This window comes from Bufo bufo, chromosome 4, assembly GCF_905171765.1.
Source record: "Bufo bufo chromosome 4, aBufBuf1.1, whole genome shotgun sequence".
NCBI classification, from domain to species: Eukaryota; Metazoa; Chordata; class Amphibia; order Anura; family Bufonidae; genus Bufo; species Bufo bufo.
This window is the reverse complement of record NC_053392.1, coordinates 433,861,492-433,885,496: the sequence shown is the minus strand read 5'-3', so window position 1 is coordinate 433,885,496 and position 24,005 is coordinate 433,861,492. Positions and strand designations below refer to the sequence as shown.

General features: G+C 43.0%; 1 protein-coding gene across 2 annotated transcripts in view; it reads left to right on the top strand.

Annotated features, from left to right (window-relative positions):
• The window catches only part of SERAC1 (serine active site containing 1), a 354,636-nt gene that overhangs the window by 182,465 nt on the left and 148,166 nt on the right, over positions 1-24,005 (top strand). For both annotated transcript variants that reach the window (XM_040429358.1, XM_040429357.1), the window contains exons 9-10: positions 3,162-3,275; positions 6,761-6,923. In XM_040429358.1, coding sequence (XP_040285292.1) covers positions 3,162-3,275; positions 6,761-6,923 — 277 coding nt within the window. The remainder of the gene's footprint in view (positions 1-3,161; positions 3,276-6,760; positions 6,924-24,005) is intronic.

Here is a 24,005-nt window from a genome sequence, read left to right as displayed (position 1 = left end):
ATTTAACTCCATGTTGTTCCATGGTTCATATTCTTCGATACCGGGTTGTATATACCCTTTACAACTACAAACCAGATTCCCAAAAAGTTGGGACACTAAACAAATTGTGAATAAAAACTGAATGCAATGATGTGGAGATGGCAAATGTCAATATTTTATTTGTAATAGAACGTAGATGACAGATCAAACGTTTAATCCGAGTAAATGTATCATTTTAAAGGAAAAATACGTTGATTCCAATTTTCACGGTGTCAACAAATCCCAAAAAAAGTGGGACAAGTAGCAATAAGAGGCTGGAAAAAGTAAATTTGAGCATAACGAAGAGCTGGAAGACCAATTAACACTAATTAGGTCAATTGGCAACATGATTGGGTATAAAAAGAGCTTCTCAGAGTGGCAGTGTCTCTCAGAAGCCAAGATGGGTAGAGGATCACCAATTCCCACAATGTTGCGCAGAAAGATAGTGGAGCAATATCAGAAAGGTGTTACCCAGCGAAAAATTGCAAAGACTTTGCATCTATCATCATCAACTGTGCATAACATCATCCGAAGATTCAGAGAATCTGGAACAATCTCTGTGCGTAAGGGTCAAGGCCGTAAAACCATACTGGATGCCCGTGATCTCCGGGCCCTTAAACGACACTGCACCACAAACAGGAATGCTACTGTAAAGGAAATCACAGAATGGGCTCAGGAATACTTCCAGAAACCATTGTCAGTGAACACAATCCACCGTGCCATCCGCCGTTGCCAGCTGAAACTCTACAGTGCAAAGAAGAAGCCATTTCTAAGCAAGATCCACAAGCTCAGGCGTTTTCACTGGGCCAGGGATCATTTAAAATGTAGTGTGGCAAAATGGAAGACTGTTCTGTGGTCAGACGAGTCACGATTCAAAGTTCTTTTTGGAAATCTAGGACGCCATGTCATCCGGACCAAAGAGGACAAGGACAACCCAAGTTGTTATCAACGCTCAGTTCAGAAGCCTGCATCTCTGATGGTATGGGGTTGCATGAGTGCGTGTGGCATGGGCAGCTTGCATGTCTGGAAAGGCACCATCAATGCAGAAAAATAAGTCAGGTTCTAGAACAACATATGCTCCCATCCAGACGTCATCTCTTTCAAGGAAGACCCTGCATTTTTCAACAAGATAATGCCAGACCACATTCTGCATCAATCACAACATCATGGCTGCGTAGGAGAAGGATCCGGGTACTGAAATGGCCAGTCTGCAATCCAGATCTTTCACCTATAGAGAACATTTGGCGCATCATAAAGAGGAAGGTGCAACAAAGAAGGCCCAAGACGATTGAACAGTTAGAGGCCTGTATTAGACAAGAATGGGAGAGCATTCCTATTTCTAAACTTTAGAAACTGGTCTCCTCGGTCCCCAGACGTCTGTTGAGTGTTGTAAGAAAAAGGGGAGATGCCACACAGTGGTGAAAATGGCCTTGTCCCAACTTTTTGGGGATTTGTTGACACCATGAAATTCTGATTCAACATATTTTTCCCTAAAAATGGTACATTTTCTCAGTTTAAACTTTTGTTCAGTGATTTATGTTCTATTCTGAATAAAACATTAGAAGTTGGCACCTCCACATCATTGCATTCAGTTTTTATTCACGATTTGTATAGTGTCCCAACTTTTTTGGAATCCGGTTTGTATATAAGTACCATAACTGAAGTGTTCATGTCACATGACTTTGAAACTGTTCTAATGTGTTATGTTGGAAAATCTTAAAAAAACCTAAATGAGTAATTTGTACTTCCAATTTTTTTTCCTATATATGTTTTTTTATTGTTAAAATGTGGCAACATCTACAATCTTTTTTAAACCCTTATTCTCATTACTATTAAATATAGTATACCCTCTAGTTTCCAGAAAGCTTTTTCCTTGCTGTTCTTTTTTTTTTATTATCCTTATACAGCGGTCCCTCAAGTTACAATGTTAATTGGTTCCAGGACAATCATTGTATGTTGAAACCATTGTAAGTTGAGTAATCGGTTCTAAAGCCCCAAAATATCATCCAAGATAAGAGAAAATGAAGATTTAAAAAAAATAAGCAGATAATTAAGACATATGAAGCAAGTCCTTACATATAACAGTCAGGAATAGCTGATAACTGGCAACTAAGGCCTCTTTCACACTTGCGTTGTCCGGCCGGAGGTGCCCTTCGGATCCGTAACAACGGATCCGTCTTCAAAATGCGTTCAGTGTTACTATGGCACCCAGGACGCTATTAAAGTCCTGGCTGCCATAGTAGTAGTGGGGAGAGGGGGAGCAGTATACTTACAGTCAGTGCGGCTCCTGGGGCGCTCCAGAATGACGTCAGAGCGCCCCATGTGCATGGATGACGTGATCCATGCGACACGTCATCCATGCATTTGGGGGGCCCTGACGTCACTCTGAAGCGCCCCGGGAGCCGCACGGACGGTAAGTATACTGCTCCCCCGCTCCCCACTACACTTTATCATGGCAAACAGGACTTTAGCGTCCTTGCAGCCATGGTAACCATTCAGAAAAAGCTAAACGTCGGATCCGGTAATGCGCCGAAACGACGTTTAGCTTAAGGCCGGATCCGGATTAATGCCTTTCAATGGGCATTAATTCCGGATCCGGCCTTGCGGCAAGTGTTCAGGATTTTTGGCCGGAGCAAAAAGCGCAGCATGCTGCGGTATTTTCTCCGGCCAAAAAACGTTCCGTTCCGGAACTGAAGGCATCCTGATGCATCCTGAACTGATTTCTCTCCATTCAGAATGCATTGGGATAATCCTGATCAGGATTCTTCCGGCATAAAGCCCCAACGACGGAACTCTATGCCGGAACCCAACAACGCAAGTGTGAAAGAGCCCTAATACAGCTATTTTACCAGAGAAGGGGCCTTGATTGGTTGGGTCTAAGTCTGACACATTGTATGTTGCGTCTGGTTTCAACTTACGATGGGTCAGAAAAGCCCATTGTATGTTGAAAATATTGTATCCTGAGGTCCTTGTATTTTTAGGGATCACTGTATTATATTTGGAATTCACTGTATGTTGTTAGTTATGTTTCAGACCTCTGTTAAATAGAATACAAAATGTTATGATATAAAGTTAGCAGGAGAAAAAATTGCATATTGTATGAGGCTCCAGTGCTTATATAGTAAATTGTTTTCCTGTTTCAGAGAGGATTATGGTGCTTTGGGGGAAATGGACTACCATATGCTGAAAGTCTCAGTTCTGTTCCATCTGAAAAACTGGAAGTATACAGCCTACAGGCTTTATTGAAACATTCTAGGGTAACGTACATCTACTCTTTTTATTGACTATATTCACATTGAAATAGAGATTGGATGGCAGTTTTTATTTTTATTTCACAAATTTTTTATTTGAAAATTGAAGCATACAACATCTTCCACAGTGACATATTACCGTAAATTACAGTATAATTTGTTCATCACATTACAAGTATTCAGGATAGAAGACATCGGATGAAAAGCCTTCATTTATAAGGTCGTGAGAAGACGACCAACAAACAAACAATAATAAACATAAACATTGCACCACAGTTAAAATCAAGCGTTAGAATTAAGGTATACATCTTCTACACTTGTAGATTTGGCAAAGATGGATAGTGTTTGGATATATAAGACGCCGAATTACGCCACCTGACACTGACACTTGCCAGCCGGCAAAGTTGTTTTGCAATCAGTAGTTCCATGCCGTAATTATAGTGAACTTTAGCAATGATTTCTGGTATGGTTGGGATGTCCCTACTCTTCCATCTTTTAGCTATCGCGACTCTCGTTGCTGTTAGTATATGAAAAGCAATAGTGAAGTCTTTTAAATCTAAACATTCCAGCCCCAAAGAGAGTAAAGCCATTTCCGGGGATATGGGGAGTACCTTCTCTATTACAGCACCTATGAGTGACAATATATTGGACCAGAAACGGTTGATAGCAGGGCATGTCCACCAGATATGCATTAAGTTGCCAACTGCTGATAGGCATCGCCAGCAAACATTTGAGGTGGTTGGATATATGATGGATAGGCGATAAGGGGTATAATACCACCTATAAAGGAGTTTTCTTGAGGCCTCCAGGTGATCGACACACTTCGAAGTTTTAGAGCTCAGGGAGAAAACAAAGGCCCAATGCGCTGGTGCAAAAGTTTTATTTAAATCTTTCTCCCATTTAGTCTGGAACGGAAATTTTGATATAGTAACTGAGAGCTGCAACCCCCTATAGGCCTCAGAAATACCTCCCTTCCGTATTCTGGGGTTCTGAAAATATGCTGTATACATAGAGGAATGTGTAGTGTGTGTAATCTTGGATGCTAGGAGGTGGCGTAGCTGAAGGTACTTATAAAAATCAGACCACTGGATTTGATACCGCTCTCTTAAGTCTGTGAATGAAATAAGGGCCCCATTAGCTAAAATTTGGGACACTGAAAGGATTTTTATTTTTTATTATTGTGTAATTACAACACCAATTCCACAAAAGTTTGGACGCTGTATAAAATGTAAATAAATGTAAAAAAAAGAGAATGCAGTGATTTGCATATCTTATTGTATTTACCATAGCTCATTGAACACATATCATATGTTATGAGACATTTTATAATTTCATGAAAAAATTAACTCATTTAGAACTTGATGGCAGCAACGTATCTCCAAAATGTTGGGACAGGGCGATGTCTGCCATGTCTACCTTTGTATAGCATTCTCCTTGCTTTTAACAAGAGTCTATAAATGTCTAAGTAGTGACAAAACTAATTCCTGGAGTTTTCGGAGAGGAATGTTGTCCTATTATTGTCTGATGTAGAATTCTAGCTGCTCAATATTCCTGGGTCTTCTTTGCTGGATTTTTCTTTTTATGATGCGCCAGGACAGTTCAGCACTAGGACTCTTCTTTTGTGAAGCCATGCTGTTGTGACGGATGCAGTTATGTGGTTTAGCATTTTCTTGCTGAACTATGCAAGCCTTTCCCTGAAAGAGTCTTGTCTGGATGTAAGCATGTGTTGTTCTAAAATCTCTAGCATTGATAGTGCCTTTTAAGATGTGTAAGTTGCCCATGTCGTAGGCACTAATGCTTCCCCATACAATCAGAGATGCAGGCTTTTGTACTCTGTCTATACACATCTGACTAATGATATAAATTATTGTCAGTTTGACCCGGGGAGTGGTAGAAAATTAGCCAATTGTGTCTCAAATAGATCAGTGGCGGTTGTTAAGTGAAAGGACAGCTTATATCACTATTTACCTAGGTACTCTGACCCTATAGATACTAGTCTTATCAGCGGGGAGCACCTGAAACATTTTTCTGAAGTTGTTTCACAATTGTTAAATGCAGTTTTTCGCAGATTGGTGAATATCTGCTCATCTTTGCTTCTGACAGATTCTGGAGTCTGTTCTGTGGTTTGATGAAAAAAAAAATAATTTCTTAGAAAACCTAGATGTGTCTTATCATCAGGTTTGTCTTATAATGTGAAAAATGCAATAATTATTTTCATGAAATGGTAAAATGTCTCACCTTAAACATTTGATATGTTTGCTATGATCTATTGTGGATAAAATATGGGTCTATGAGACTTGCAAATTTGCATTCTGTTCTTATTTACATTTTTTTGGAATTAGGGTTGTCTTAGGGACCTGCACGGCTGATTATATGACTGGGGGATGATTATATGACTGGGGGGTGATTACATATGACTGGGGGCTGATTACATATGGCTGGGGGCTGATTACATATGGCCGAGGGCTAATCACATATGGCTGGGGGCTGATATGAGGCATGGAGGACTGATATGAGGCATGGGGGTCTCATCTGAGGTCTGATTGGGGGTCTTCTTTATATTGGGCTCTGATCTGAGGTCTGATCTGAAGTCTTATTAACATTGGGGATCTGATTGGGGCTGTGAGCTGAGGTCTGATTAATATTGGGAGTCTGATTGCTGATCTGATCAGAGGTCTAATGAAAAATATTTTTTTCTTATTGTCCCCCTCTAAAACCTAGGTGCGTCTTATGGGTCAGTGTATCTTATAGGGCGAAAAATACGGTATCTAGTGAGTTGCGTCTAATGCGACATGCAACATTTTCCTAAATTCATACCTATTACAACAGTATTGTTTCCATGCAACACAATGTTTCCATTCATTAACAACAAAGATCTTGAAATTGCTGAGGAAAGCACAAAACTTATAATATTTGGAAAGTTGCTATATTTTTCTATTTAGCTACATTGGAGCAATAAACATGATTGCAAAACTATATATACCCTGTAATTAAATAGAACAGAAGACCCATATATGTTTAATAACATGTCTAAAGCTACTTTCACACTGGGTCCGCTTGTGAGATCCGTTTCAGGGCTCTCACAAGCGGCCCAAAATGGATCAGTTCAGCCCCAATGCATTCTGAATGGATAAGGATCCGTTCAGAATGCATCAATTTGGCTGCGGGATGTAAGTCAATGGGGACGGATCCGTTTTCACTGACACAATATGGTGCAATTGAAAACGGATCCGTCCCCCATTGACTTTCAATGTAAGTCAAGACAGATCCGTTTTGACTTAGACTTTTTTTTGAATGAATAATGCAAACGGATCCGTTATGAACGGATACAAGCGTTTGCATTATCGGTGCGGATTCGTCTGTGCAGATACAAGACGGATCCGCACTGAATGCAGGTTTAACAGTAGCCTAACTCTTGCTTCAGTTATTAACTGCTTTCTACAGTAGGTAAAAATTCTCATCTGACATTTTTTGTCATCATACATCTATAGATATCTACCCATGTTGACAGTATAGTGTCAAACGGAGGGCTGCAGCTGCTGCAGAGAATATATCTGCTCCGCAAGGATTCTCAGAAAATACAAAGGGGTATAATGCGTGTAATTGGAAACCTGGCTTTACATGAGCATCTGCACTCAAGCATAGTGGATTCAGGTAGTGACAGCTTGATATTTCTAAAGTATGGCTTATAATTAGATGTACTGTATATTTTATAATTGTATCCTATTAACTTATCAGCCTTTAGTTTTGTACCCTACCAGAGTTCCCGTTGCAAGTAAAATCCTGGGAACCTAATCAGACAAATAGCTCAGTTTCTATATTATTACCACACTTATGCTGTCTTATTTTGTTTTAATAGCTAGCTTTTTTAACTCCTACTCATTTCAGTGTAGAGCGACAGTGCATTGTGAAGAGCAAAATTATACACCACACAATATCAACCATGTGAAAAGTTACCTGCATCTGTCAGTAGATTTGTACCTATGAAACTGACCGACCTGTTCCATGTGCACTTGGTAGCTGAAGACATCTGTGTTAGGGCTCATTCAGACGGCCGTATGCTGTCCGCAAAAATACTGAATGCTATCCTTTTTTTGCGGATCCGCAAAAAAACGGATCTGCAAAAAAACGGATAGCATTCAGTATTTTGGCGGACCCATAGACTTCAATGGGGCCATGTCCTGATTTTCACGGACAAGTATAGGACATGTTTCATTTTTTTTGCAGATCCGCAAAAAAACGGATAGCATTCATTATTTTTGCGGACAGCATACGGCCGTCTGAATGAGCCCTTAGTCCAATGTTTATATGTGCCCGCATTACTGAGAATTTTTTTTAAAATATATGCCAATGAGCGCCTGGGAGCAACAGAGGCGTTGTCTTTACTCATAGAGGCTCTGCTCTCTCTGCAACTGCTGCGTAATCTGTACTATGTTTGACAGGGTCAGATGTGATCATGTTTTCACTGCCTTGCCCTGTCAATAAAGGTGGAGAAGTCATGGTAACATAGTAACATAGTTTATAAGGCCTCATGCACACGACCGTGATGTTTTTTGCGGTCCGCAAAAAACAGAAGCCGCCCGTGTTGCCTTCCGCAATTTGCGGAACAGGCGCCGGCAATATAAATGCCCATTCTTGTCCGCAAAGCGCGGACAAGAATAGGACATGTTATATTTTTTTAGCGGGGCCACAGAACGGAGCCACGGATGCGGACAGCACACAGAGTGCTGTCCGCATCTTTTGCGGCCCCAATGGTCATGTGCATGAGGCCTAAGGCTGTAAAAAGACATTTGTCCATCTAGTTCAGCCTGTTATCCTGCATGTTGATCCAGAGGAAGGCAAAAAAAAACTTGTGAAGCCAATTTTCCCTCATTTTAGGGGAAAGAAATTCCTTCCCGACTCCAATCATGCAATCAGAATAACTCTCTGGATCAACGACCCCTTTCTAGTAGCTATAGCCTGTAATATTATTACACCAGAAATACATCCAGGCCCCTCTTGAATTCCTTTATTGTACACACTATCCTGCCTTGTTCACAAGAGCCCAGAACTGTACACAGTACTCCATGTGTGGTCTGACTAGTGATTTGTAAAGTGGCAGGATTATGTTCTCATCGCAGGCATCTATGCCCCTTTTGATGCAACCCATTATCTTATTGGCCTTGGCAGTAGCTCCCTGACACTGGTTTTTACAGCTTAGTTTGCTGTTCACTAAAATTCCTAGGTCCTTTTCAATGTCAGTGTTACCCAATGTTTTACCATTTATTATATACGGATGACTTGCATTATTCCTTCCCATGTGCATAACCTTACATTTGTCAGTGTTAAAGGGTTTCTGTCACTCCAATTTTCGCTATTAAACAGGCTGACATTATAGATGTGAAAATGTCACCTGAATGAAACTCTGCATTTCTTTTATTTAAGTATGCCCCCATTTTCTTTCCCAAGCCTCCAATCTATCCAGATCCCTCTGTAGATGTATACAGTCCTCTTCCGTATTAATTACTTTACACAGTTTAGTGTCATCCGCAAAAAAAATTATATTTTACTGTGCAAACATTCTACAAGATCATTAATAAATATATTGAAGAGAATAGGGCCCAATACTGACCCCTGAGGTACCCCACTAGTGACAGTGACACAATCTGAGTGTGTACCATTAATGACCACTCTCTGTTTTCTATCACTGAGCCAGTTACTTACCCACATACATAAATTTTCTCCCAGTACAAGCATTCTCATTTTATATACTAACCTTTTTATGTGGCACAGTATCAAATGCTTTGGAGTAGTAAAGATATACGACATCCATTGATTTGCCGCGGTCAAGTCTAGAACTCACCTCCTCATAGAAACTGATTAAATTAGTTTGACGTGACCGATCCCTCATGAAGCCATGCTGATATTTTTTTATTTTCATTGAGGTACTCCAAAATAGCATCTCTTAGAAAACCTTCAAACTGTTTACCCACGGCAGATGTTAAACTTACCGGCCTATAGTTTCCAGGCTCTTTTTTTGGACCCTTTTTGAATATTGGCAGCTAATCCTATGTTATACTACATTCTGATCAGTGGTGGTATGACCTTTGAGACCCCACCAATGTCCTTTTAGCAATTTTTTTGCTGTGAAGGGAACTACAACACAACTCTTCTTGCAAAGTACCCTTTCATTTACCGGATCATGGGGGTGGCAATCGGTCCCCACCTAATAGGAAGTGGTGGCATATTCCAAAGAAATTAACTCAGTGTACATTCCATGTCCATATATCTGCATGTCCGTTTCGCCAAAAAATAGAACATGTCCTATTATTATCCGCATTACGGACAAGTATAGGACTGTTCTATTATGGGCTGGCCGTACTGTTCCACAAAATGCAGAAGGCACACAGCTGGTATCCGTGTTTTGTGGATCCGTAATTTGCGGACCACAATACAACAGCAGTCGTGTGCATGAGCCCTTATATATACAGTGAATATAAAAAGTCTACACACCCCTGTTAAAATGACAGGTTTCTGTGATGTAAAAAAATGAGACAAAGATAAATCATTTCAGAACTTTTTCCACCTTTAATGTGACTTATAAACTGTACAACTCAATTGAAAAACAAACTGAAATCTTTTATGTAGAGGGAAGAAAAAATATTTTAAAAAAATGATATGGTTGCATAAGTGTGCACAACCTTAAACTAATACTTTGTTGAAGCACCTTTTGATTTTATTACAGCACTCAGTCTTTTTGGGTATGAGTCTATCAGCATGGCACATTTTGACTTGGCAAGATTAGCACACTCTTCTTTGCAAAAACACTCCTGTAACCCCAAAAGGTCTGAGGGGGTCTCCATAGTTCTGGGTCCATAGTCTGTAGGAAGGAGGCTGGCCCTCAGGCTTCTCCAGCAGCCCCAGTGATGGTTCAGTCCGTCACATTTCTCCCCTCCCAACAGTAGACTAACCAGGTACCTGACCTTCTGTCGGTCGGTGCCTGAGTTAGTCAAGTAGCCTACCCATAAACAAGCACTGGTCCTGTTGAACTCTGGGGCCTGGCTCTGTTCTGTATGTCCCCAGCTGTTGAGTGGGCATCTGTTACTCCTTTCTTCATTGTTGTTCTCTAGCTTGGAGCTGTGGGTACTTGGTGGGCAGAGGCCGACTGCGCTCTGCCCAGATGCCAGCTCTTCCGCTGGGGTAGCCAGTGGGGAGTCAGGCTCTGGACAAGAGGATAGCGATAGTGGCGAAAAAAGATAGGAAGGCGCTCATAGGGTAATAGGTTCAATTATAGATATATGAAATCAAGACATCGAAAGTTATGCTCACCTTCTGGTGATGTGCATACGTAGGCACAACACTCGTGAGGACAAGGGGTCGGTGCAGCCGGTATCTTCTCAGTCCTCGTAGGTGGAGTGGCCAAAACTCCAGAGGAATGATATATATTGCAAAAGGAAAAAGATTGATGGTGCACTGGTGTGGTGCACCAATTGATACCTTCTGGCGCAAAAACACGACCTCAGTGGATAGATAAAAGGGTCTTTTATTGATGATAGACAACGCGTTTCGGAGTTGGTACACTCCTTTTTCAAGTCTGTAGGGTCCGTCCTGGGGCTTGAAGCGCGGCCTTCAAGCGCGCTTCAAGCCCCAGCACGAACCCTACAGACTTGAAAAAGGAGTGTACCAACTCCGAAACGCGTTGTCTATCATCAATAAAAGACCCTTTTATCTATCCACTGATGTCGTGTTTTTGCGCCAGAAGGTATCAATTGGTGCACCACACCAGTGCACCATCAATCTTTTTCCTTTTGCGACAAGAGGATAGGGGAGGGCAGAGGCCAACTGCGCTCTGCCTAGATGCCAGCTCTTCTGCTGGGGTAGCCTGTGGGGAGTCAGCCTCTGGACAAGAGGATAGGGGAGGGCAAAGACCAACTGCGCTCTGCCCGGATGCCAGTTCCTCCGCTGGGGTAGCCTGCGGGGAGTCAGCCTCTGGACAAGAGGATAGGGGAGGACAGAGGCCAACTGCGCTCTGCCCAGATGCCAGCTCTTCCGCTGGGATGGGGTCAGGCAATCCTACCCCCAGGACCTTGCTGCGGATCGGCTGTGGAAAGGAGAGATTGCTTAAATCCTCCTCCTGGCATTCCTGTGGGGCTGGTGGGGGATCTGCTCCGGCCGTCCAGCATCCCTGTAGGTCTGGTGCAGAGACCACGGTCCCATCTGTACCATCGGAGCCAGGGGTGCTGTCCCCCTGTGGCCGGGGAGAGAGACCGACTGTCTCCTCTCCCTTCAAGGTAAACTGCCGCTGGGGAGCAGGACCGACTTTCCCTACGTCCTGAAACTCCGGCTGCCGAGGATCTGTGCCGACCGCCCATCATCCCTGTAGGGCCAGTGGAGAGATCTCGGTCCCATCTCCACCTGCCATATGGGGTTCCCCCCAGGACCAGTCCATGAGGTCCCCTACCTCCGCAGCTGGCACTGAAGCAGGGGATACTTCAGTCGGGTCTTCCCGGCTGTAGGGCTGTAGGTCTGGGACTGCCACCCAGCTCTCCGGCAGTGTATATTGGGGCCGAATTGAGCTGAGGAAGTATTGGTAATCCTGCTCCAGCTCCCACTCCGTTGTCACTAGAGATGCCAGGTCTTGTCTCACCTCTCTCGCTGTAGCCCAATCATAGCCTCCCTGTAGTCATAGATATCCCAGATCCGGGACTCTCCAGCATCTCCAAACTCTGGTTCGGCGAAGGACTCAAACAACAGGCCAGGGCCATCATAATCCTTCCCCTCATGTCTGTCGTGCTTAGCCATCCAGGGGGAGTGCCGAATCACATACCACCAGAGTGCCTGGTAGGCGTCGTCTAGCCAAAGCTCCTTCCATACCAGCCTCTCGAGTTCTGTCACCCACTCATCCAGGGGCTGCTCTCCCAGGGGCATTCGCAGGGCCACTCGCATCTGCAACCGCTCCTCCTCACTGGGAAGACTCTCGCCCCGCCGACGCTGTACATCTTCCAGGGCCTCATGCCAGACGCCTTTCCGGACTGCATCCCTCCAGTCCATGTAATCCTCCTCATCGTAGTGTAATTCAGGGAGCGGGGGCACATCAAGATTAAGGTAAGAGCGCCGGCACACAGTATAAAATACAAAATGTAGTACAGGGAAAAGAAAAGAATACAAAGATAAGAGCCGCACATCTAAAAAAGTATCAAATTTATTTAAAACAACAGACACAACAAAGAATGGGTTAAAAACATTGTATACAATGAATCCGGGCCACAGAATCATGAATATTCCCCCACATATACAAATAAACAACAGATGAAGGTACATGTAATCCATCAACAAAAAAATATAATGGAGAGCTATAATACTTATCATTTAGAATAGCATTGTGGGCGTATGCGTGGTGTACCTTCATCTGTTGTTTATTTGTATATGTGGGGGAATGTTCATAATTCTGTGGTGAGTCAGGGGGGCATGTGCATATGTTCAGTTCACATGGCCCGGATTCATTGTATACAATGTTTTTAACCCATTCTTTGTTGTGTCTGTTGCTTTAAATAAATTTGATACTTTTTTAGATGTGATGCTCTTATCTCGGTATTCTTTTCTTTTCCCTGTACTCCTCATCGTAGTGTAACGCTGTCCAAAGACTAGCCAATTCCATCCTGCTGCAGCCAGGGGCGCTGTATGGATACTAGCGTTGCCCTCAATATGCTCCACGAACTGTGTCTCCGAGCTGCTTCTCCTCACACTAGGACGCGAACCCAATGCTGCCACCACTGTAACGGAGCTCCTGGCACCCCGACCGGGTACCTCCATTGATGGATGCTCCTAGTGCTTCCCGAGGACTCCAAGCACTCCACTTGACACCGTAAGCACTGCAGACCCCACGAACCGCCTGAAAGAAATCTGCTTCTTAATGCACCCTGGTTCTTCCTTTGTTTGTCACAGACAGGTACCCGGAGAACTGGTCTCAATAAGATAAACACACAGGCGTGTTTCTGAAACCGTTCTGCTTTAATTCTCTGAATTCCGCACCTTTATAGACATTCTTCCACACATATTGGAAACAGATGTGATACACATATTCACTGTTGCTGGGCAGACTCCATTCCCTATATGGACATAAGGCTAATGTAAACATATTCTCCCTCTAGAATGATGTCACCCAACCTCCTGTCCCGCATACAGATCATATAGCTTATTCTATTTAACCCTTCAATCCCCTCTTAAGTCATGAATATGACTTATCTTCTTTCTCTCATAGAGAGGTAAGTAGCATATGATTGTCCAGAGTCTGTGGGTTTTGGACACATTACGCAAAACATCTGTATGAGGGAAGGGATACATTGAATACAACAACATATAATAATCAAGGAAGCAATTATAATTATAATACTGATAAATAATGTTCTCAACCAACTCAAATCTGGCAGCCAGCTCAATAACCAGTCCCACCAAGAGGATGAATCAACATCTTTCTTGATATTATTAGCAATTTCATGTAACCCTTGAATATGGGACTGGATTGATCTGGAATGGTCAGATAAATTAAAACAACACATTCCTTTAAAATCTTGACATCCTATATTATGTTTAAGTAACAAATAATCCACAGCAAATATAGTTTCTAGCACTGCTCCTCTTATGTCTTGTATATCTAAAAGCATATCTGATAAGGCGATAGAGGTATGATTCAGAGATTTAGCTAAGTCACATGCAATAGAATTTATAGTACGAGTATTATATATAGCCAGTCTAGGCACTCCTAATATAGAGGCGCCCAAACTTGTATATTCTGAATGGCTGAGAAGGGGTAAAGTAGAGTCACAGTCTTCTGATAAGGTCTTGGTAACTGATCTGTACGCTCTCCTGATAGGGAGTTGACTGGGAAGGGCCAAAGTCAGCCTGGATAACGCACAGGGACCTCCAATAACATTAGCAGGAATGTCATTGTAAGTGCTGTTACCACAAGACAAAAAACATCCCTTAGGGAGCATTATATTATAGATAAAACTGGGAGTCACAATGGTCTTATTACAACTCATGGAATTATTCAGGGAGCTAGCAAGTCTTCTATTCTTTTTACAGGTGTCGTCAATATAATCATATACACTATTCTTAGGTAATCCACTTTTTATGTCTCTACCATCACAATATAAAGTCATATCCTGGGAAAAGGTAAAACAAGTCTCTGCTGCAGTCACATTAATAGTGTTTATTCTAATATTATCCCTGCTATTTCCTAATTTCTGACACTCCCCACAGAAGTCATACAAGGGAATAAAAGATTGTGTATTGTTAGCCATCGACCAGACTTCAAGGAGGGATTGACATAAGATTGTACCTTTGATCTAAGACCTGGTATAAAAAAATCTCTCTGAATGAGGTCAGTGGTTGCCTGTGCCCCCCTATGGCCAAGACCATGATATTGTGCAATTAAAATCAGGGCGCTTGCAACTGGGCTACATGGCTTCCCCTCTTTGCAGATAAGAACCGTATTCGGGTCTTGTACTGCACCTACCGACTGCCATTCTATTTTGTCACTACTGGGAGCCAAATCCTGGAGGCTGAGCAATAGATTGTCAGTAAGGGTAATGTCTGGAACTAGGGAGGGCATTTGAATTGTTGCTGCTGTTCTAATAGCAGCCTCTTTCGCTGCCTGATCAGCTAGGGCATTCCCTTTAGCTATGTGTGTTTGGAGACCAGTATGTGCCGTACAATAGATAATAGCAACTTTGCTTGGTAATTGGATGGCGGCCAGGAGATCATGTACTAGGGTGGAATGTGAGATTTGTCTCCCATCTGCAGCTATGAAGCCTCTCCTCTGCCAGATTACCCCATGATCATGTACAACCCCAAAGGCATACTTGGAATCGGTGTAAACATTTACATCTCTCCCCTCAAAAAGACAACAAGCTCTAGTGAGGGCAATCAGTTCAGTATAGGATTCGATTCCAGTATAACATCAGGGAGTTGAACCACAGCGTATACTGCATGATAAGTGTTGTCATTAGGACGGGAACAGGAGCCATCCACAAAAATATCAGGTGCTTCTTCAATGGGTGTGGACTGTAAGTCAGGCCTAGGTGAGGTATGTTCATGTATAAGTTCAGTACATGCATGGGGAGGAGGCAAATCATCCTGCTCTCCCTTGTAGCCAAGTAGGGCATTCAGTATAGCCATTGGACCGAATGTGGGTGCTGAGTATTTGATATGAAGTTGAGGATTAGATAGCAACAAAACTTCATATCCACTCAGTCTTTTTGCTGACATATGTTGTGTATATATGTTCCTCAATAGGGCCTGAACATTGTGTGAGGTATGCAGAGTGGTGGGATGACCTAGGGTGACAGGCGTGGCCATCTCAGCGACCATAGCACAGGCTGCCAAACTCCTGAGACACGCAGGCATGCCCTGAACCTGTACGGGAACCACTTTTGAGAAAAAAGCAACAGGGCGGAATTTGCCTCCATGATCTTGCGCCAGGACTCCTGCCATGGTTTTACATTTGTCCCTGGCAAATAAGTGAAACATCACGCCATAGTCGGGTAGGCCCAAACCAGGACTTGAAACCATTGCACATTTCAAATGACTAAAAGCTTGTAACATTTCATCAGACCATTTAATCAAGTCAGGGATCTCAGTATTAGTGGCTTGTCTCAGAATATTATCATAGTAGGAACAATCAGCAATCCATTGGCGGCAGTAACCAATCATGCCAAGAAAGGTCAACATGTCTTTCTTGGTTTGTGGGCGGGGCAGACCCAGTACGGAGGTAATTCTGGCATGGCTGATTTTCCTCTCACCTTTACTGAGAACAAAGCCCAAATACTCAACACTTTCCATACACCATTGTAGTTTCTTCCTAGAAACTTTGTGACCACATTCGCATAACCACAGTAATAAACTAACACAGTCTGCCTGGCAGGCCTCCCGAGTAGGACTACATATGAGGAGATCGTCCACATATTGTAGAAGGACAGAACCATGAGGGGCAGTCCAAGGGCGCAGTGTAACTTGGAGGACAATGGAGTAGACTACTGGGGAGTCTACATAACCCTGAGGCATTCTACACCAAGTATACTGGCGAAATTTAAATGTGAAAGCAAAAAGTGGCCGTGTCTCCTTGTCAACTGGGACAGAAAAAAATGCATTCTTTAAATCAATAATGGAGAAAAACTCTGCATGGGCAGGAATAGCTGATAGCAGAGATGGTACGTCTGGAACCACAGGGGCTATGGGTATGATCTGTGCATTTAACGCCCTAAGATCCTGGACAAACCTAAAGGTATTATCTGCCTTTCTCACTAGGTTGATAGGTGTATTATAGGGGGAGGTAATTTCCTTAATAACCCCTGCCTCTAGGAATTCCATCAACAATCCCCTTTTCTTTTTCTGGTGAAAGGGGGTATTGTTTAATGTAAACAGGTGCAGCGCCGGGCTTAAGCATTGCCTTATATGGTGTACAAGAGATAAGGCCAACATCTTGGTTAGTATTTGCCCAAACCTCAGGAGGAACTGGATCAAGTATCGGATCCTGAGTTTGGCATTCCAAATATAAAAAACAATTATCCTTTAGTATATGAATGGGCATAACTGAGGATGTGACATGTAGGTGTCCCATCTTGCTAATCCCCAACTGCAACTTTGACAAAACAAACAAATCTCTCCCTAATAAATTCACAGGACAATTTGGAATGATCCTAAAACTGTGTGTGAACATTGACTGGTGCTTGTATTGATGTTGGATCGAGAGGGGAGGAGTTTTCTAAGATCTGGTCAGTATCCCATTAATTCCCACAGAGGGCTCAGCATTCTCTCTTGGACCACTATAATAATCCTAACATATAGTACTACTAGTAGCACCAGAATCCACAAGAAAAGGGAGAGAACGTCCCTCTATGGTTAACACAATCAGTGGTGATTCCTTATAGTGGTTTGTGATGAGAGTGAATGCTGGGATACTGTCCCCCGGGCATCCTCATTGTGATGTCTGCTGCCCCCAGGCTACGGGAAAACGAGGGGTATTATTCTGGGACTGTGGCAGTGGTGGGGGAAGATCTCTGACTTGAGCTTGTGGATATGGTTGGGTGCCTTGAGCTTGGGTATCATTCAGGGCAGGTTGCCTAAGTGGGTAAGGGCCTCGACTGATCCAGTGGTCAGTCTTACCGCAATTAAAGCAACCTGCTGAACGATTTCTATTATTCCCCCCTCTCCCAGAGCATGGCCCTCTACCCCTTCTCCTGCCACTTCCCCTATTGGGCTGATTTGAGGGACAATTCCTATCCTGAGTTTGGTAATGGGCCTTTTTAGGTCCTACCATTTCAAGACAACCCGCCGCATCTTTCTCCATTAACTTATTTTGGAATTGATCTTTATTAAGACCAGGCCATTCGGAGATCATTTGTTTAACAGTAAGTTGGAGATGTGGCTGTAGATTGGTAAGAAAAGTCTGAATAAGCATAGAATGCATATTATCCTGAATGCTCATTCTTGCTTCCAGAGTCCAAACTTCATTAACCCCTTAAGGACTTAGGACGTACCGGTACGGCATGGGTTCCGAATCCTTAAGGACCCATGACGTACCGGTACGTCATGGCTTTAATTTGCTATTCCGGCGCCGCGGGGGTTAATTGGAACGGGATTTTGGCTGAAATCATTCAGCCGGCATCCCGTAACAATGCAGGGGGGGGGGGGGGATTTGACCCCCCGTATCGACGATCACAGAAAACCGACCTGCGGTTTTCTGCGTTTCCGGTCCATTCGGGTGTCCTGTGACCCGATGAACCGGAAAAAGACTGCGATCGGTGGCGTAATTATACACCACCTATCGCAGTCCGAGGATTTGGAGAGGCGGTGCTGGCCCTGGTGCTGAACACTGCTGTCCAGGGTGCTGATTGGTGCAGGGGAGAGAGGCGCGAGATTCAAACTTCCTGCGCTCCTCTCTCCCCTCCTCTTCCTGTCCAGCACCCTGACCGTGGAGCACCGTTCAGCACCAGCTCCTGTGTCCCCCTAATCGCCATCCATCACCCTCCTGCACCCATCGCCACCCAGGTAGGTTAGGGTCAGTGAGGGAGAGGCACCGTTAGGAAGGGAAAGAAGGGAAAAGTTAGTTAGGAAAAAAAAAAAAACTTTTACACTAAACTTTCTTTGATCCATCTATCAGACCCCAGACCCCCCCCCTGCCACTTGCCCTCAGGGTACACTTACAAATTTCGTGTGTACGAGGGGCGAGATTCCCGTATTCAACCCCCAGAATGTCCCCCCACTCTGGGTGTTAGCGGGAAACTCGTGTGGGACCTTATGTACCCACTGCTGGATAACGGTTACCACTTGTACGTGGACAACTTTTATACCAGCATTCCCTTGTTCAGGTCCCTTGCCGCCAGATCCACGTTCGCTTGTGGGACCGTGCGGAAAAATCAACGCGGGCTCCCTGCCTACCCCCTCCAGGTACCTATCCCCAGGGGTGAGACCCGTGCACTTACCAGTGGAAACCTGTTGCTGGTCAGGTATAAGGACAAGAGGGATGTCCTTATGCTGTCCACAATCCACGGTAACAGCACCACCCCTGTCCCTGTGCGAGGTACCTCGGCAACGGTCCTTAAGCCCGATTGTATCGTCGACTACAATTGGTATATGGGAGGAGTTGATCTCTCTGATCAAGTCCTCAAGCCATATAATGCCATGCGCAAAACCCGGGCATGGTACAAAAAAGTTGCGGTCTACTTGGTATAGGTTGCCATGTACAACTCTTTTGTACTATCCCGAAGCGCTGGCAGCACAGGGACATTCCTCCAATTCTATGAGGCAGTCCTCAAGGACCTGATCTTTTCGGACCGGGAAAGAGCAGGCCAGAGTACCTTGGGAATTGGAGGCGCCCGGATCGTCCCTGGCCAACACTTTCCAGGTGTGGTCCCCCATACTAGAAAGAAGGGACGAACCCAAAAAAGATGCAGAGTGTGTCACAAGAGGGGGATACGGAAGGACACCACCACTCAGTGTGACACATGCCCCGATCATCCGGGCCTCTGCGTTATTGATTGCTTCAGGGAGTATCACACTTCCATGGAGTACTAAATTTTTATAATCCCCAACAGTCCACTAAAGAACATAAAAAACTATGGCTCTCAGACTTTGGAGACACGGAAACAATTTTTTTTCCCCAAAAAAATATTAGTTTTAGAGCAAGGCATCCTCAAACTGCGGCCCTCCAGATGTTGTAAAACTATAACTCCCAGCATGCCCAGACAACCTACAGCCATCAGCAGGGCATGGTTGGAATTGTAGTTTTACAACATCTGGAGGGCCGCAGTTTTTAGGATGCCTGCTTAGTGTCTCCAAAGTCTGAGAGCCATACATATTGGGCATCGTCGCGTGCGTAAAAGTAGTCGCTATAAAAATAACTTTTGACCAAACGCCTCGGATGAACGGTGTTAAAAATATAAAATAAAAACGGTGCCAAAACACCAATTTTTGGGCAAAATTTCCATTTGAATCCTTTTTGCTGGTAATAAAGCAAGGGTTAACAGCCAAACAAAACTCAATATTTATGGCCCTGATTCTGTAGTTTGCAGAAACACCCCATATGTGGTCGTAAATGGCTATTTAGCCGCACGGTAGGGCATAGAACGAAGGGAACTCCATACGGTTTCTGGAAGGCAGATTTTGATGGACAGTTTTTTTTTTGACACCATGTCCCATTAGAAGCCCCCCCTGATGTAGCCTAGACTAGAAACTCCAAAAAAGTGACCCCATCTAAGAAACTACACCCCTCAAGGTATTCAAAAGTTACTTTACAAACTATGTTAACCCTTTAGGTGTTCCACAAAACTAAATAGCGAATGTAGAAACAATTTTAGAATTTTTTTTTTGTTACATTGCCTCAAAAAAGAGTAATATAGAGCAACCAAAAATCATATTTACCCCTAAAATAGTCCCAAAACAACAACCACCTTATCCCGTAGTTTCCTAGATGGGGTCACTTTTATGGAGTTTCTACTCTAGGGGTGCATCAGGGGGCTTGAAAGGGTACATGGTGTAACTAAACCAGTCCAGCAAAATCTGCCTTCCAAAAACCATATGACGTTCCCCGTCTTCTATGTCCTGCCGTTTAGCCAAATAGTAGTTTACGACCACATATGGGGTGTTTCTGCAAACTACAGAATCAGGGCAACCCATTTTGAGTTTTGTTTGGCAGTTAACCCTTGTTTTACTCCTGGAAAAAATTGATTATATTGGAAAATTTTCCAAAAAATAGAAATTTCTAAATTGTTTCTCCATCTGCCAATAACTCTTGTGGAACACCTAAAGGGTTAACAAAGTTTGTAAACCCAGTTTTGAATACCTTGAGGGGTGTACTTTCTTAGATGGAGTCACTTTTTTGAAATTTCTATTCTAGGGGTGCAACAGGGGGCTTCAAATGGGACATGGTATAAACAAAACCAGTCCTGCAAAATCTGCCTTCCAAACCCCATATGGTGTTCCCCTCTTTCTACGTGCTCCCGTTTGGCCAAACAGCAGTTTACGACCACATATGGGGTGTTTTTGCAAACTACAGAATCAGGGCAACCCATTTTGAGTTTTGTTTGGCAGTTAACCCTTGTTTTACTCCTGGAAAAAATTGATTATATTGGAAAATTTTCCAAAAAATAGAAATTTCTAAATTGTTTCTCCATCTGCCAATAACTCTTGTGGAACACCTAAAGGGTTAACAAAGTTTGTAAACCCAGTTTTGAATACCTTGAGGGGTGTACTTTCTTAGATGGAGTCACTTTTTTGAAATTTCTATTCTAGGGGTGCAACAGGGGGCTTCAAATGGGACATGGTATAAACAAAACCAGTCCTGCAAAATCTGCCTTCCAAACCCCATATGGTGTTCCCCTCTTTCTACGTGCTCCCGTTAGGCCAAACAGCAGTTTACGACCACATATGGGGTGTTTTTGCAAACTACAGAATCAGGGCAACCCATTTTGAGTTTTGTTTGGCAGTTAACCCTTGTTTTACTCCTGGAAAAAATTGATTATATTGGAAATTTTTATAAAAAAATAGAAATTTCTAAATTGTTTCTCCATCTGCCAATAACTCTTGTGGAACACCTAAAGAATTAACAAAGTTTGTAAACCCAGTTTTGAATACCTTGAGGGGTGTACTTTCTTAGATGGAGTCACTTTTTTGAAATTTCTATTCTAGGGGTGCAACAGGGGGCTTCAAATGGGACATGGTATAAACAAAACCAGTCCTGCAAAATCTGCCTTCCAAAACCCATATGGTGTTCCCCTCTTTCTACGTGCTCCCGTTTGGCCAAACAGCAGTTTACGACCACATATGGGGTGTTTCTGCAAACTACAGAATCAGGGCAACCCATTATGAGTTTTGTTTGGCAGTTAACCCTTGTTTTCCTCCTGAAAAAAATTGATTATATTGGAAAATTTTCCAAAAAATAGAAATTTCAAAATTGTTTCTCAATCTGCCATTAACTCTTGTGGACGACCTAAAGGGTTAATACAGTTTGAAAAAACAGTTTTGAATACCTTGAGGGGTGTAGTTTCTAGAATGGGGGAGGTTTCTATTATCTAAGCCTCACAATATGACTTCAAACCTGAACTGGTCCATAAAAAGTGGGATTTTGAAGATTTCTGAAAAATTTCAAAATTTGCTTCTAAACTTCTAAGCCTTGTAACATCCCCAAAAAATAAAATATCATTCCCAAAATGCTACAAACATGAAGTAGACATATGGGGAATGTAAAGTCATCACATATGGGGTATTACTATGTATTACAGAAGTAGAGAAACTGAAACTTTGAAATTTGCAAATTTTTCTACATTTTTGGTAAAAATTGTATTTTTTTATGCAAAAAAATTAACTTTTTTGACCCAATTTTAGCAGTGTCATGAAGTACAATATGTGACGAAAAAACAATCTCAGAACGGCCTGGGTAAGTCAAAGCGTTTTAAAGTTATGAGCACTTAAAGTGACACTGGTCAGATTTGCAAAAAATGGCCAAGTCCTTAAGGTGAAATAGGGCTGAGTCCTTAAGGGGTTAAACCTCTTCCAAAAGTCTATAACAGACTCTCCTGATCTTTGTTTGCAGGCTACAGCAGTCGCCAATGAGGACCTAGTCTGAAAACACCTCTCCATTTCACACTTAATTTCTTCCCACATTGTGTCTATGCCTGCCTCAGTATTTAATTTATAATTTCCAGCCGGCGTATTCAGGGGTTCTATAGTGCTTATATAGGGGACTCTACTCCAATCCCAGGGGGAATTGTGCCCAACTATCCCATCTATTATGAGGCGCATATCCTCCTGAGTCAGACATCTTCCTTTACAAGCTCTTTTCAAATAATGAAATGTCCCAGATGAAGATGAGGAGGGTTTAGGGCAGTGTTTAACAATCTTATTAATATCATCTACTTCAATAGGTTTCTTTAACAAGGTGTCCCCTACAGTCATAAAAGGGAACTGTTCCTCAAGGTCATTATCCTCATCAGGATGAGGTATATGTTCAGGTTTGGGTAAAGATTTTTGTGATCTAAGGCGCCTGGGAGATATGGCATCCCCATCACCAACAGCACCAGCCGCTGGGTCCTGACCACTTTGATCAGGCATAGGTTGTGACAACTGCGGAGGTGGCTGCGGGAGCTGGGGAGCTCTCGGTGGTTGGATATGGGTAGCAGTATATGCAGCCAGTAAATCTAACTCATCATTTGAAAAGGATGGATATATCTGTGGGATATTTCCTAAATAGGGAGGAGGGGGCTTCTGAGGTGAACCCCTTGTCAATTCTTTTTCTAACTCATGTTTCTTTTTATATCCCTCCTGATTCTCTGCCTTCTGTTTCTTAACCTTTTTATTTGGTCTGGTATACCAATATGGTGCATAAGTAAGCCAATTTTCCCCTCCCAACTTCATATACTGCAGGTCCCACTGGGGGTCTGGACCATAATATGGGTAAGCTTCAGTGTCACCCAAACATAACCCTTTTACCATGTCCATATGGAAGGTGTCATTAGCCCCTTCCTGAGGGAACGAATTTATACTCTTCATCCCCTCTGTCCATCCTGCCATATTATCCACCCAGGGAGTAACTAAATAATAATCAGTACCACAGACCCGGGCTACATAATCCTTACATGTTTCTCTTACGTTCGGAGGGGGTGGAGAGACCTTTCCTTGCTTTGCACCCATTTCTTATAACTGAATTGAGACGGAAGCAGAGCATAACTCTCCCCAGGACTGGCTGTACTGAACCATAAAGGCTCCGACAATCCTGTCAACTGGGTTAGAGGACTTATGTCTATGCTCAACTTCCTCCTCAACGGACTGTTAGTATTATCCCTTCAAACTGTCACTTGCGTTCACTAGTTTTGGGTTAGCGGGTTTCCCCTCGCCAAAATAGTGGGGCGGCTTACAGTTATCCAGGACACACACAATAAAGTTAGTACAGTTTTCACAGTATCATTTGCTGCTTACCTTCAGCATAAAAATTACTTAATGCTTCATAACATCAGAAAATACAATAGAGCATAAAGAAAGCGACAGATAAGAAGCAATAGAAATTGGCTAACAAGAAAAAAAACAGGGTGCAGACACTATTTGAATTCTTCCCAAAATAATTCCTCCTTTAAATCCTTCCCTAAAGAATTTCTCTTTTAAATTCTTCCCTAAAGAATTTATCTGTTAGACTTGGCCAGTAGTCGATTTATAGTCTATCTTGCCTAAAGATAGGTACTATTCCTTTCAGTGTGTCTGAAG